The sequence below is a fragment of the Sardina pilchardus genome, chromosome 1 (genome assembly GCF_963854185.1).
Source record: "Sardina pilchardus chromosome 1, fSarPil1.1, whole genome shotgun sequence".
NCBI lineage: Eukaryota > Metazoa > Chordata > Actinopteri > Clupeiformes > Clupeidae > Sardina > Sardina pilchardus.
This window is the reverse complement of record NC_084994.1, coordinates 6672335-6688259: the sequence shown is the minus strand read 5'-3', so window position 1 is coordinate 6688259 and position 15925 is coordinate 6672335. Positions and strand designations below refer to the sequence as shown.

At 41.6% G+C, this 15925-nt stretch overlaps 1 protein-coding gene across 1 annotated transcript in view; it reads left to right on the top strand.

The window, feature by feature from the left end:
- LOC134079648 (mucin-5AC-like) overlaps positions 1–15341 on the top strand; it is a 46994-nt gene extending 31653 nt beyond the window's left edge. Inside the window, exons 11-12 of the mRNA XM_062535771.1 lie at positions 8350–8558; positions 12674–15341. Coding sequence (XP_062391755.1) covers positions 8350–8558; positions 12674–12762 — 298 coding nt within the window. The 3' untranslated portion in view covers positions 12763–15341. The remainder of the gene's footprint in view (positions 1–8349; positions 8559–12673) is intronic.
- The last annotated feature ends 584 nt before the right edge of the window (positions 15342–15925 follow it).

The following is a 15925-nucleotide window of genomic DNA, read 5'->3' as shown; positions in this document are numbered from 1 at the left end:
CCAAAACAAATAGATGTTTTAATCTTAACATACCATTTATAACACTTGGTTAGTTGTTATATTTTGCAGTGAATGAAAGTGCTTATCTTCCTCAACAATGGAATTCTCTTCTCTGATTGGCTGATGGAGTGGCCATTAACTTCATATAACCTGCTACCTTCGAAGTACAGATGGTACGGGTTGAGAATGCTCCTTTCTTTCCCGCACATCGGGACTCCCGAAGCATCAGGACTTTAATTAAAACTGCAACCGCAAGGGGGCAACATAAGACCGCCTTAATAAAATGAAGGCTCGGCTCATACCGGAAAACACAGAAAAACCCGAAGACATCGCGCTGGTGACAAGCGGAGAAAAGAGACATCACGCTCGGCATGTCAGATTGCAGTTTCAGAGTTTTCGAATGTTTTACAGCGTACCTCACAGCTGGCTCTCTCACTCGAGGAAGCCTATAACTCAGTCAGTCCAGCAGAGATGCCAGAGCAACGTTTTGGTCAATGGAGAGGGAGAGAAATGCTCCGCATATCCGTCTCATTTAATCCGTCTCATTTAATCATTAAAATGAAGGTGATGACTGGCGAAATTATAATCAAACGACGTTTCAATAAACCATTGTTGAAATTAATGAAAATGGTTTTAGAAGCCTTCAATTCAACCTGAAAGACTCGATATAGGCAACCTTAGATTAATTCATTAATTCATTACGGTTACAAGACCGCATTTCCGTGAATAGGCTATTATTGTCAAGGCGAAGACGAAAGAGATGGACAAGATGGACATTTAGGCTACATTTATGCTAGGAATACTTAGAAATGTGTAGGCCTATAGGCTATTTTAAAACGGAGGCATGTTCATTTTAACCGGCGACGCTGGGTAGCTTACCCAGCACTTTATCACAGATTTTGTCCCCACCACTTTTGACAACTGAAAATAAAATGTATTTAACAGAAATATCTTTAATAGGCCTACATGCCTATCATGTCACTTTACTCATAACCGTAGGCTACATGCATGGAGAAGATCGCGCATTTTGTAACATTGTAACAATGGATGGTCAGATAGGCCTATGCGATAGGGCAGTGAGGGTGATTCATTGTAACCATCGACTAGTAGGCCTAGCTCCGCAAAAGAAGTTTCTAGCAACTTAGAATATGGATCTCGTTATGCATGTTCATGTTGATTCAGAGATAGACATAGACTACCGTGGGCTATTGTGCGTCAATATAACAGCATTTTATCATGTGGTGAATTAATGACTAACGTCAGTTTAACATGTCACTTTTGATCGGCGTTTCAAGTGCATGCCGCGAATAGGCTAAATGAACTCGACTGACTGAATCCTTTATATTTATTGGCTAAGTGCGAAGAGATTGACACTCGAACTGTGGCGTAACTGGTTGAGGCATCTTAATCATACGTCAGCGACCGCGGTTCAAAACTTACTCTACGAACCTCCGGAACCCATTAAGACAAGAGGCATTATTTTATTAAAAAGTTTTGCGATTTTTTTATGATTGCGATGTCTGCTGAAAAGAAAAGTTAATATGTGATTTTGTGGTTCAGCGCACACACACACACACACACACACACACACACACACACACACACACACATTTTTACATTTACATAATAGGGCTCGGGCACACGCCTTGCATTCTAGGAATATCGCCGCCATTTGGTAGCGCACTGAACGTAATATCCATTCATTCAGATGCACAAGACAAGAAGCAGAAATATAGTAGCGATTTATTCTTTTCCTCTTGCAATCGTGGGTTGCACTGTTACACCCCACTACACAGCAACATACTACCAAGAAGGCAAAAACTAAGTAACAGGAACACACTAAAAGGCGGGAGTAAATCCATAGTAATCCATAGTAAACTAGGAGTGAAGCTGCCAATGTGGCTGTGCTCGCAAAGTTTTGATGTCATGATCCCGAGCCCTAGTGTCAGGAAGTGTCTGTCGAGAGAGAGGGGGGAGGGAGGCAATCGTCCTCAATGCCGCATATAGGTAGGCTATAATGTCTAGTGAACTGGTTAGACAAGTGTGGGGGAGGGGGAATGATCGCACAAGACAATTGCTCTTCATGAAATGGGTAGTCTCACAGACGTTTGTCTATGTTTAAACGTAGCCTACAACATCACTTGCGAAATCGGACGTGGCACATAGAATTATTAGGCTACTGGATTTAATATAGCATAGACTTTGTTCATCCTAGCCTATATTAAAATGTAATGTGCTGCGGGGAAGCATTGGGGAAGTCAGTTTAAGTTGTCCTGTAACAATTTGCCTCTTATTATAATCAAGAGTATGCAGCCACTACGCACATAATAGTCTAGGTTACGGGCGGATGCGAGCAACCCCATGCAAAAGAAGGCCTTAAGTTAACGGACTGAAGGCCTGTTTACATGTCAAACATGCATTAAATCTAATAAACGAAAAACACAAATATCATGTATTGTGTCGTAAACAGTTAATGACTTCGTGGCCACTATGCGCAACTGCATCGCGAAGTGAGCTGAAGGATAGGAGGACCGACACTTATTAACACAAAGCTTTGTAAAGCACTAACAACCACCCCTCAAAGTTCATTGTCCATAAGTCCAAACAATAAGTATAAAAATCCGACAATCCAAAACGATAACGAGATCTCCCAGAAACGAAAAACAAGTTTGTTGAGTAGCCTAGTCCTTCCAACAATCTCAGCTTTTGCGTTTGTTAGATAAAAGGCATTCTGTCCTGCTGTATTCCAATGAGAAAAAATCATCCACAAGGTAGGCTAAGGGTCACGGTAATGCAGCATGCAGGAATCTATATACGCACAAAACGAATGAATGGGTTATATCGGCCAAAACGAATGAATGGGTTGGGAGATTCGTCTGGCTGTGTCAGCAGACTGCAGTCGGTCTCGAGGGGTTAAATAGCGCACGTACTTGAATTTTAATCTGAAGAAGACCACACGAAAATAAAATCAAATCAAAAAAGAAGGATTTCAAGTGTGCGAACCTTTTTCCATTTTTTTTATGATTTAGCCTACTCTTGTTCTGCACCTTGACCGGGGATGTGCACAAACTTTTTTACTACACTTGAATTTTAAACCAAGTCTTCTCTAGCCTATATCCTATAGCCATACTTTAATAATCAGATGTTATGCTCATTTTTGTAGGCTACACCTCACCGGCAAGCACGCACGCAAATGCTGCTTTTGCACATCTACAATATTGGCCAGGCTATATAGAATAGGCTTTTAACTGTATTTTGCCTGCGTGCAACTAGTTGTGCTCAATCTAAATTATTGTCAGTAAGGATAGGTCATATTACCAAATGGCGAACCTCGACAATTATTTATGATATAGAGCCGTGTCCATTACGCATGCAGTTATTTTTTAGGCTATTGTTTTATTTGAGTGTTTTTGTCTACCATGGCAAACATAGTTGAAACGTTCGCTCTAAACTTATGTATTTCCAATCGGCTTTCACAAAACCGATGAGGTCCAGATCTCAGTGGCCTCATAGCTGCCTACAGCCATGCAAGCCTAATGATAGCCTAATAGTTATGACATTAATAGCCTATTAATGACCTCATGTCGGAATGGCACGTTGTTTGAAAAAAAAAGTTAAATAGGCCTAGGCCTACCGCCGAGTGGGGATATGTCGGAATGAACAGCGGATACCAGCTGTTGTAAAACATTATTGTATTCGTTGATCTTATCGATGCAGTCCTTGCGGCCACTTCTCCCCATCATAGGAAATTTTCTGTTTAGTGTTGACAACACAAAGGCCTTCACGTTGTGTGGCAGTGCTTGCTTGCCCTTCGATCCATCCCAGTTGGTGGTTTTGCACCTGTCCCTGAGTTATAGTCTATATGTGACCCTGTAAAGTGGAACCAGTCGTTTCGGTAAAATTTAGTAAATTAAGTTATTGTGCTCACGTGAACGGCCATAAACTAAGCTTTCCAACTATATGTATATCGAGGGTATTACACAAACTATCGCTAAGATAACCGCATCTAAAGTTGACATGGTTCTCCTGTCACGATATGCCAGAAGAGGAGAAATCACCTGTTTAAGCGGCGCGTGCACAACGGGAATGACAGCAAATGTGTTGAATCTTCGCCGGGTTTAACAGTCAAAACGTAGGTTTTTCAGTGAAATGCGTTCACGATATGAAACTGTACACTGTATACAGCCGAATTATGCGAAAACGTGAAATTCAACATTTTAACCCGGAAGTTTGTTATTGTTGATTTTCTCAAAATAACGATGTGCGCAAAACGACTGATTTCGCTGTGAATGGTCACATATGAGTAAGCGCTTATGCTCTAACCGCATAATAAAAGAAGCACCTGCAGCAGTGCTTATGGCAAGGCTATTAACACCTGTCACTGAGCTATGGACAAGCAGTTATGCTCGAAAATTATCATAATAACAGACACACCTAATTGTATGGCTCTATGTTTAAACACATCAAATTAGCAAGCATTTCCGCAGCAACGTTTGCTTTCTTTTTCTGTCGGTCCACGGTTGCTTGGTCAATTGCGCAGCAAATTATCAGATCACCGGACCTAATTTCACTCCATGTCTCGCGGACCATCATTTCAACAATGGTTCATTGAAACGTCGTTTGAATAATTTCGCCAGTCATCACCTTCATTGTAATGATTAAATGAGATTAAGGAGTCGACTATTGACGGATATGCGGTCTTCATCATTTTGAAATGCGGGATGAAACTTTCTGCCACCTGGTGGTTGTTTGGGTACATTGCCTTAGCTTCGAAAAAAATCGGCTTGACGGCCTGCGGGATCTCTTCGGGAGTCCCGCGGGAGAAGGTGCATTCTCAACCCGTACCCACTGTAGTTCCAATGTGTTGCCTGTATCACGCTTGAATATTAATTTGCCAAACTCGTTGCAAGTTTAAATGAACTGTCACGTTGCATCCAAGCTGAAATACAGACGTGCAGAACCATAGTAACATTGTAGCATTTGACGGAGGTGGATTGTAGCTAGTTGGATGCCATGTAGGCTATAAAAATAGCAATCTGTCAAAGTTAACATCCTGGGATATGCCCGCTTGACGACGGGAGAGATAGAACTAACGACTGGCCTTTGGCCATTGCAACCATCCATTAAGAACTAGTAACGGCAGTCAGAGAAGATAATTCCATTGTTGAGGGAGATAACGTTATGTAAATACATGTTTAACATTTACGATTATCGGTGCCGAACATTTTCCGTTGTGTCTTAAAGACTATTGTCAGGAGAATTTTGACTTTTAACACATCACACACTTCAAGAGAATCTCATAAGATAATCTTAAGAGCTTAAGATAATCGGACGTTTTCTGTCTTTGGTCGGAAGGGGGGAAATCATGGCAAAATCAGCCCGATTATCTTTATGTGTGTACCCCCCTGTAGGGTACTCAAATGGTCAGCTAGCGCCACTTATGGACAAACACTGGAACAGCTCAGTGCCTGGTTCCTTTCACACACACTTATGGACAAACACTGGTGCAGCTCAGTGTCTGGTTCCTTTCACACACACTTATGGACAAACACTGGAACAGCTCAGTGTCTGGTTCCTTTCACACACACTTATGGACAAACACTGGAACAGCTCAGTGGCTCCTTTCACACACACCGTTGGGAATTGTGCCCAAATATTTCAGTCTTTGTTTCATCGGACCAGATGATTTAACTTCTCCCGGCAAATAATGGCTTATATCTGTCTACTCTACCAAAGACCAATTAATTTCAATTTAATTAATTTTCAATTTAAATTTCAATTTAATTTAACTTATAGAGCGCCAAAACATTACACATATCTCTTGGCGCTTTACAGAGTGTTAAACCTTCAAAGAGAGCCCATGAGTAACAGGGGCAAGGAAAAACTCCCTAGAATTGGAGATACATAGGAAGAAACCTCAGACAGATCCACGACTCAAGGGCCCAACCCATCTGCCTAGGGTCAGTTACAGTAGAGTAAAGTCATTTGTAGTATCAGAAGGTTCAAACAGTCCAGTATAAGGAATAAATAGTCCATCAGTAATCCATTAGTAATTTTGGAGGGTAATGGGTCTCTAGGATGCGTGGGCCGGGGATCCTGGCAGGGAACCACAGCAGGTGATGGTAGGGCAGTCATAGGGATGATGTTGGCAATGGCACTCAGGGGGATGGGACTTCAGGTGTGATGAGGGCCAGGCACAAAGATGGCTGATGACTGGTAGTGGTTCACCTCACAGGTGAGGTATAGGGGAAAGGGAAGAGAAATAAAGTGTAGTATTTAGTATTTAGTATTACTACATAAGTCATGATGGTTGGTATTAATAAGTATATCAATGGGGATATAAATTATTATACTATAGAGGGAAAAGGGGGAGAGGGAGTTGAAAGACAGGACAGGGAGAGAGGGAGGAGGGAGAGTTGAGAGAGACAGAGGGAGAGGGGAGAGAGAGTTGTACGGCATGACAAATGAGAAGTCCATGACAGCGCTATGCTAAAGCAGCATAACTAAGGCATGGTGGAGGGTAGTCAGCACCAGCACAGGTGTGGTCAGCACTTATGGACAAACACTGGGACAGCTCAGTTGCCTGGTTCCTTTCACACACACTGTTGGGAATTGTGTCAAAAATACAGTAGTTCAGTCTTTGATTTGATTCAGTCTAGATGATTTAACTTCTCCCGGCAAACAGTGGCTTCCATCTGTCTACTCTACCAAAGTCCAGAGTGGAGGAGTGCTGCACTGATGTCTGTTCTTCTTTACATGTCATGTGTTGCCTAACTTCAGCTTATCCGTGTCAGTCTTAAAGGTAAACTATGCAACGTTTTTCAGTTAATCAATTCGTTCCATACTGTTATATATGATTAAATGAGTCATTACCGGTCGAACGGTGTTTTTTTCGGCTGTCCTAGTGGTCTATAGCGGTAAAACCACGCTTGCAACTTCAGGAGACCTCGGGCACGCACCCATGCTCTACTCCAGGAAGTGTCATGTAAAGTCTCATGAAAAGGCACGGCAGACTGACCGATTGAGGAGTTTTGCAAAATGTACACGCTAAAGCTGTAGGGGAATCTCTGCAGCGAAATATGCAAGCATAAACCGAGCGAAACCGAAAAGTGAAAGCGAAACCGGTGATGAAATCGCCAATCCTGCATAGTATACCTTTAAGTAGTGCTGCGCTGATGTTTGTTCTTCTTTACATGTCAAATGTTGCCTTAATTCAGCATATCCGTGTCAGTCTTAAAGTGTAACTGCACCCTAAAATATCTTTTTTGAGCTGTTCATTGATTGAGATTACTCATAAGTGCTAAACTACACTTTTACCAGGGTTAATATTGACAAAAATCGTGTTTCCCGAGAAAAGTTAACATTTCAAATGATTTTGTATTGGAAATATAGCTCTCTGCGCCCTCTACAGGTTGAAACATGCCATGGCATTTTGGTCCAAAATGCTATTGGAATGCTGACGTAGTCCTGCACTTCTCTGGTGAGTCTACGTCACCGGGTCGTTACAAATTAGGAAATGAAACGCCCCAACACCTGCTGCCCTGATTAGACTACCTGTGATAAGCCATGTCTGCAGCACTCATTCCCAGATTGACACAAAATCACCATGGTTGATTGGCTGCAGCAGTGCTGCACGCCCTTCCAAATTTCAGAACGTCCCGCCCATTTTGAAAGCCTTTTTCAGAAATGTGAAGTGGGTGGAGTTACGGGGTGAAGTTACACTTTAAAGAGTCACTTCACCCCATAACTCCACCCACTTCACATTTCTGAAAACGGCTTTCAATATGGGCGAGACGTTCTGAAATTTGGAGAGAGAGTGCAGCACTGCTGCAACCAATCAACCATGGTGATTTCGTGTCAATCTGGGAATGAGTGCTGCAGACATGGCTTATCACAGGTAGGCTAATCAGGGCAGCAGGTGTTGGGGTGTTTCAGTCCTAATTTGTAACGACCCGGTGACGTAGTGTCGGACTAGAAGTGCAGGACAACGTCAGCATTCCAATAGTATTTTGGACCAACATGCCATGGCATGTCTCAAACTGTAGTATGCGCGGAGAGCAATATCTCCAATACAAAATCAGACGAAATGTTACTTTTGTCGAGAAACACGATTTTTGTCAATATTAACCCTGGTAATAGTACAGTTCACCACTTATGAGTATTTTCAATCAATCAACAGCTCAAAAAACCTATTTTAGGGTGCAGTGACTCTTTAAGTAGTGCTGCACTGATGTTTGTCCTTCTTTACATGTCATGTGTTGCCTTTCTTCAGCATATCCGTGTCAGTCTTAAGTATTTAGTAGCAAAAATAAAAATCATGATTAATTTCCTGTTCCACTGTGGCTGCAGAAGAGTAGTGAGAGGGAGGACTAAAAGAGAGGTCACGGCGGGGTCAATGATAGAGATGCAGCAGGCGTTCGACCCCGACTCCACATCCAACTCCTCCTCCAGATCCTCCTCTCCAACTTTCCCCACAAAACAAGCAATCACGGCCATGCTGAGAACGGCTGCAGGACAACTTAACATCACACTGAACGAGACATCCATCACATTCACAAGTAAGGAGAGATGGCCTCAACGACTGTCTGTATGTGTCTGTCTGTCTGTCTGGCTGTGTCTGTCTGTCTTTCTGTCTGTCTCTGTCAATCAGTGACACACTGAACGAGACATCTTAGTGGGACCTGCGTGAAGCTGGCCCCCCATGTTATTCAAAAATGTTTACAAACACTGCCATTCGTTTGTGCTACGTTTGTGCCGGTTTGTGCCATAAAAATTATCGTTTGTGCTGTTAAGGGTTTTAAGTCATTCAACTTTACTTTTTCTGGCCAGTGACGTCACTCAGCCCCCCATACCTGTCCAAATTTCCCCAAAATAGTCTCAATCGTTTGTGCTACGTTTGTGCTGATTTGTGCCGTTAAAAGTAACATTTGTGTTACTATGTTTTTTAAGCTATTCCACTTTATTTGTTACACGCATGACGTCACCCAGCCCCCCATCAATGTCCAAATCTTGCAAAAATGATCTCAATCTTTTGTGCTACATTTGTGCTGATTTGTGCCGTTCAAAGAAACATTTGTGCTACTATGTTTTCTATGTTATTATGGTTTATTTATTACTCGCATGACGTCACCAGCCCCCCATCAATGTCCAAAACTCCCAAAAATGGTCTCAATCGTTTGTGCTACGATTGTGCTGATTTGTGCCGTGAAAAATAACATTTGTGCAGCTATGCTTTTTAAGTTATCACGCTTTGTTACAGGCGTGATGTCATACAGCCCCATTCAGCGTCCAAATCTCCTCAAAATAGTTGGGATCGTTTGTGCTACGTGCGTGGTGATCCATTTCATTAAATGTTTGTGTTGCCTACTATGTAGAAGTTAGCCAGGGGGGCTTGTCCAGCAGTTTTGCAGCTGCAGCAACCCAGATGCCGAAACACTACTGACTTTGTGATTAGTAGATATGTTTAGGGCGGCCCATCAGACCAAAACACAACATCAGTTGAGGACTGCAACTTCACTTCACAGTCCCGATTCTGAGTGGTGTGTCCCGAGTCCCGACAAAAGCCTGTCCGGACGCTAATTTTAGAAGAAAATGTTTTTCTTCAGTGTGTTGGTTCAGGGAGAGAGACGGACACAAGGATTGTGTTAAGAAAGACGGTTTTACTGGTAGTAAGACAGAGAGTACAGCAATCGCAATGGGCTGCTGGGGAAGGCGTTCCTCCAGCTCACAGTTATAGCTAAGGTTTTATACTTCGCTGTTATCAGTCTCTGGCCTATAGGCCAGTGCATACATTGTTGCTACTCTGGGCTGGTTCCCAGAGTTTCAGCGTTTCAGAGTTAGTGACATTCTGTTAGGACATAATGTTAAGGCGAGACACGGCAGGTGAAAATACTGTTTTTGTGACCTCCGGTCAATTTCGAGATTTTGAGCTAGTTTGCTACTTTAGCATGTATTCTACCACCCTACTACAACAACAAAGTCCGATTTGCACATTTAAGTGTTTATTTCACGAACTTTTGTCTACTCGCGCCTGTATATTTCTCCTAATTTTACCAAAAGTTTCCATTCTAAAGTGTCATGTACTACCGTGATCGTGATCCAAATCATATCGTGTTTGATACCGTTGGAAAGCCCTGCTTCTCCTACAAGACGCTATGCTATCCAAATGGGCATTTCCTTTGTATTAGCAACCAATCGCGAAAGTTCAAAGACGAGTCTAAGCTGAGAACGCATTTCATTGGCTGTGTTTCAAGGCTGTTTTCTCAAAACGAGTTTTCCCCCACACGCCATGCAAAGGATCTCCACTTCTGCAGCACCTACATACACCAAACTTTCCAGTCTTATTCTTAACTATATTTGGAAGATATTTACAGAGGGATTTGTTGATATAGCATTCTTGGCATGATTTACATGACTTTTTATGCCTAAAAATAGGGCGAAAATACACTTTTTAAGCCAATTGCCAGTATTTTCTGATTTACTGGAAAAAAAAAGAAGATATTCATAATCCCCTCTGTAAATGTTTTTTTATTTGATATATTAACACAACAAAAAAATAATTTTCAACCTGGCTTTTTCCAATGGTCAGATCCTTCGCATCAAAATATATGCAAATTAGCGCATATTTAATGAGATATAGCCTAATTAGCATATTTAAACATTAAATTAAAGAAAACTTGCAATACATTTTATTCTCCTATTTATGTGAGTATTCAACTGGTAAAGTTTCATGAAGATATCTTTAAGTTTAACATTTTCCCCTATTCACCTGGGGTGTCTCGCCTTAAAGGAATATTTCGGTATTTTACACTTTAAGCCCGTTTTCTGTATTGCCTAGCATGCAAACGATTGTTTGACACCAACATTTCGACGATTGAGCCTGTGTCTGCAATATGGCAGCTTAGAATCTTCTCTGCATGGCTTTAACATTGCTCCCTATGTGCATAAACTATTCTGTCCTTAAAACACCCCTAAACGTTCGTTTTAAAACATGTGCAACTCACCGAATGGTTACTGGTCTTCAACGATATTCTGTAGCAAGTTTCGCAGCGAAATTCAACTTCTGTTGTGTTATATTAGGCATTTTGTAAATCCTGGAACTACTTTTTCAGATCACCCTACAACCGTGTATAAACTTCCGCTCTGTATTTGAACACACTCCAGACCACTAGACGGTGGCGGAGTAATATCAACGAGCAATGAGTCTTACTACAGAAACCAATGGGATTTACAAAATGCCTAATATAACACAACAGAAGTTGAATTTCGCTGCGAAACTTGCTACAGAATATCGTTGAAGACCAGTAACCATTCGGTGAGTTGCACATTTTTTAAAACGAACGTTTAGGGGTGTTTTAAGGACAGAATAGTTTATGCACATAGGGAGCAATGTTAAAGCCATGCAGAGAATTCTAAAGCTGCCAAATTGCAGACACAGGCTCAATCGTCGAAATGTTGGTGTCAAACAATCGTTTGCATGCTAGGCAATACAGAAAACGGGCTGAAAGTGTAAAATACCGAAATATTCCTTTAACTAAATCATATTATTCTAACACTAATATGTCCCGGTTTTCACCAACCACTATTAAAGTGTGGTTTTATTAAAGCCCGATCACTACCTAAACCCATGTAGAAACTAGCATAAAGCGTCCGACGTATGATTTGTGTGTGTATGAGCGTGTGTCAGTCAATCGCAACAGTCTGCATAATCTTTGCAGTCAACGTTACATTGTTTCAATGCCTCGATGGCTAGCAGGTTACGCTACGACAATGCTGAAGAGAAAGTCATCATTCTCAATAACCTATTAGTCCGTGAGGGTATACCGAAAAGGTGGCAAAGGCTACCATACCTTTTCTGAAAGCCTGGAATCTCAGCTTTCCAATGATGTATAACAGCCATCTGACAAGAGTAGCTGTTTTGAGTTATCACACATGATGTAAACTATGGTTGAGAAAATAATATGGCTGAGTTTTGTTTTCAAAAAATGTTTTCATGCAGGCTATCTGGATAATAGGTGAGATTTAGAAGTCACACATGCACGTGTGTTTTAGGAATAGTGCAGGCCCTAATCTCTGACTGAAAGTGCACAGAATTTGTGCATTTACACAGCAATATTTAAGACATTTTCTCTGGGGTAACACCCCCGAACCCCCACTACCGTTTAGGCTTAAGAACGGCTACGAAAGAAAAGTTTCACCTGTCACATGTTCACGTTACATTTGATGACGAATAAGTGTCCCGGTTTTAGTTCAGAGAAATCTGGTCACCCAACCCTAGTGGTTGGATTTTTACTCATTTTGTGAAATAAGGCATTTGATCAATTGTCAAAAGGTGAATTTGTATTCCTCTTTTTAGTCAACTTTAGTATGGAGTCAAATAACTGTATATGCATGTGAGTGTGTGCATATGTATGTTTGTGTATGTGTGTGTGTGTGTGTGTGTGTGTGTGTGTGTGTGTTTCTCCTTCTTTATCTGTCTCACCTGATGAGTTTTATATACTGTTCCTTTGTGTGTGCGTGTGTGTGTGCGTGTGTGTGTGCGTGCGTGCGTGAGTGCGCATGCGTGTGTGCGTGCGTGCGTGTGTGTGTGTGAGTGAGTGATTTGGAATCTGTCCAAGTCTAATGTGACCATAAAATGTGTTTTTCCGTGTGTGTGTGTGTGTGTGTGTAACAGGTGGGTCTCCAGGTCTCCAGAGTGTGTTCAGTTGCCTAGCGATGCTGCTGGTCTCCCTGCAGCTAATGACACAGTGGTTGGCTCTGTGACCTGCCAATCAACTCTGCGACCAATGAGGAATCACACAGCAAAACATTCTTGCCCAACACTGCTGCTATTCCTGAAGATTATTGCCATGATTGGACACAAATCCCTTGTGTGTGGCATATCCCTGCTGCTGCCTCTGCTCCGGCTGTGATTGGATCCTTGACCTGTCAATCAACTGAGTGACCTGTGCGATAAGCAGTGTTGTGCCTGAATGAAAGTTCAGGAACTCGTTCATAATGTTGGTGGACTTGAACTGAACACACACCCTTAATAGCACTCAAGTGTTGCCCAACCGTTGCGTGTGCTTCTTCTGCGTCTATGCCAGATTCATGCCCGTCTGAATTAATATTTCCGTAGATATCTACTAGCGGAACTTTTCCTGCTGCCGACCTATGTTTTCCGTAATGTTGCCACAGCTGCAATTGCGGGAAAAAATCACACTTGAGGATCAAGGGAAGTATTACGTGTAGCCTTTTTTTTTTTAAGTATATTTTTTGGGGCTTTTTTTGCCTTTATTTGTATAGGACAGTGAAGGGTGAGACAGGAAGTAAGTGGGAAAGAGAGATGGGGTGGGACTGGGAAATGACCGCAGGTCGGATTCGAACCTGGGTCCCCGTGGGCACTCGGACCCGAATGTGGTATGAGCGCTGTAGCCTGCTGCGCCACAGCGCTCCCCACGTGTAGCCTTTTAAAGCGCCCTATGTCACTGAACAGTTCCATCTCTCATGCTGCAGGTAGCTAATGCAGCAAGGGAGACTCCTCTCCCGGTGTAAAAACTACACTCTTCTGACAGCGCGGCCGCATTTCTGCCCAGCCAATCAAATGCCCAATTGATGGAAATTCTATGTTAGATGTGAACAACAGGAGGCTGTATACATTTTGTATGCTTCATGTCTGAATGTCCGCTACCTTCAGAAATGCGGCAAGCAATTACAGCAGAATGTGCGTAAAACCTGTCTGAAAATGGCTATAATGAAATAATTGCTGGCTGTAGCAACAATTTTAAAAGAGTATAGTTCGCCACATATTGAAAAAATGAACTGAACTAGTTAATTTTTGAAGCTGTGAACTTCGTTCATAATTTGGAATTGTGAACTATGAACTGAACTAGTTCATTTTAAAATTTGTGAACTAGGAACTGAACTATGTAGAAAGTGTAGAAAGTGAACTTGTCATGTAGAAAGTGAACTTTCCCAACACTGTTGATAATCAGGGACAAGATCAAAATCAAATTAAATTGTTTTGCATCGGGTTTCCTTACATATTAGGTCGCAGTCAGTGTGCAATGTTAGAAAACAGGCTTTTGGGGTCATTTTCTGAAGTTGTTTTTCTCTTGTTTGGTCAGTGTTTCTGAGGCTTTTTTCTATCAACATTGACATGTACTGTATACAAAACCTGTTGAATCAGACAGCATGATTTACTTAATACAGATAAAAGCTAAGTGTGTCTGGAGGGGTGTTTTCTAGAGGGCTCTAACTCTTTTCTTAAGTAGAATGATTTACCATTTACAGATGGACAAATAAGAACGACAAATTGGAACACCTTTCTCTACTTTTCTTTAACATATTTGAGTATGTAGTTGTTTGATACAACTCTGATATCAACATTGTTTGACTGTTCCAAAGATACTGTACATTTGAGAGAAACAGTCTCATTGCTCACCTCCTCTATATCATGTGTTCTGTGTGACAGCAAGGAGAAGTAATATATAGAAGTAAGATGTTGTTAACAAAACTGTGTGCTTAATTTTCTACATGGAAAATATCTCAAAAAGTGGCGTACTGTATGCGTGGTTACTATGGAGAGCCAGACACGGTGTAATGTTAGATATCTGTGGTAGTTCTACAGACACCGTGTAATGTTAGTTATACAACAGTTAGGTCCCGTCGATCAATTTAGCAATATCTGGCCCCGTACACACGTAGCCGGGTATCTGCTTAACCGAAGGTATTTGTCTACGTTTGGACCTGTCATCCACATGACAACGCATATAACCAAATGTTTGAAAAAACTCCGGGCAAAGTGGAGATCTGCGAATTCTCCGTTTATAAATTGACGTGTAGCCAAAGATAACCGGAGATCTGCGGTTTTGAACGTCAAAATATGCGCCAAAACCACAACAAATCTGCTCTGACGTCAAACGTGCGACCTCTGTTCACTGCAGAAGCATGGATCTGAGTGCCTTGAAACCACAGATGTTCGGTTATGTGTGGAAGGTTTTTCTTCCCCAAAACGAGGTAATGTGGATACAATTATTTTATAAACGGAGGGCGGGGGGGGGGGAATATTCGGTTTTAAAGATACCTGACTACGTGTGTACATAGCCTCTGATTGGACGAGACGTGTTCTATCAGTGGTGATATTAAGCAATATTCCCACTGGTGACTCTTCACAGCTAATAATCACTCCGCCAATGTATCCAGAGACTGTTGATTCTTTGCTTTGATTTAACCAGAGATGGCATTCCATGTTCTTTGATTTAGCTGTTGTTGCATACCAACCACACACGTTCTGAGCTAGGCCTACTTCGCATAACGGAGGAACTGGGCAAAAAAAAAAAAACCAATGGCAAATAATAAATTATCCTTCCTAAAAATGCACTCTGGTATCTTTTTTTGTTGGCAATGGAACTGTTGTATAAAAGCGCTATCGCACTTGTGGTCGTGGTGTTGTTGGCCTATATCGCCACGGCTGTGGTTACCTACGGCATATATATATATATACAGTCATGGCTGAAAATGTTGGCACCCATGCTAAAGTTGGTCGTGGTGTTGTTGGCCTACATCGCCACAGCTGCATGAGAACCACAGCTGTGGCAAACAACACCACTCTCACCCGTGCGATAATGCTTAATCATAATAATTGTATTGTTATTATTAATTAATTGTTTACAGGGTGGTGGAAAATTAGTGTAACTACCCACATGGTGGAATATCCCTTTAAAGGTTGGATTGTTCCTCATTTTTTAATTAAGGCATTAAGATCAATATCCAAAATATTTGTTTTATTATTATTATTCCTGTTTGTATTCAGCATGGGGGTCTAAACTTGCACACAACGAATTGAGTTTGAAAAGAAAAACACTATATCATATGAATTAGACTGATGTTAACAACAAGATGTTCTAAGGTAATTTCCTGTTAAAGAAAATATGGTTAAATGTAA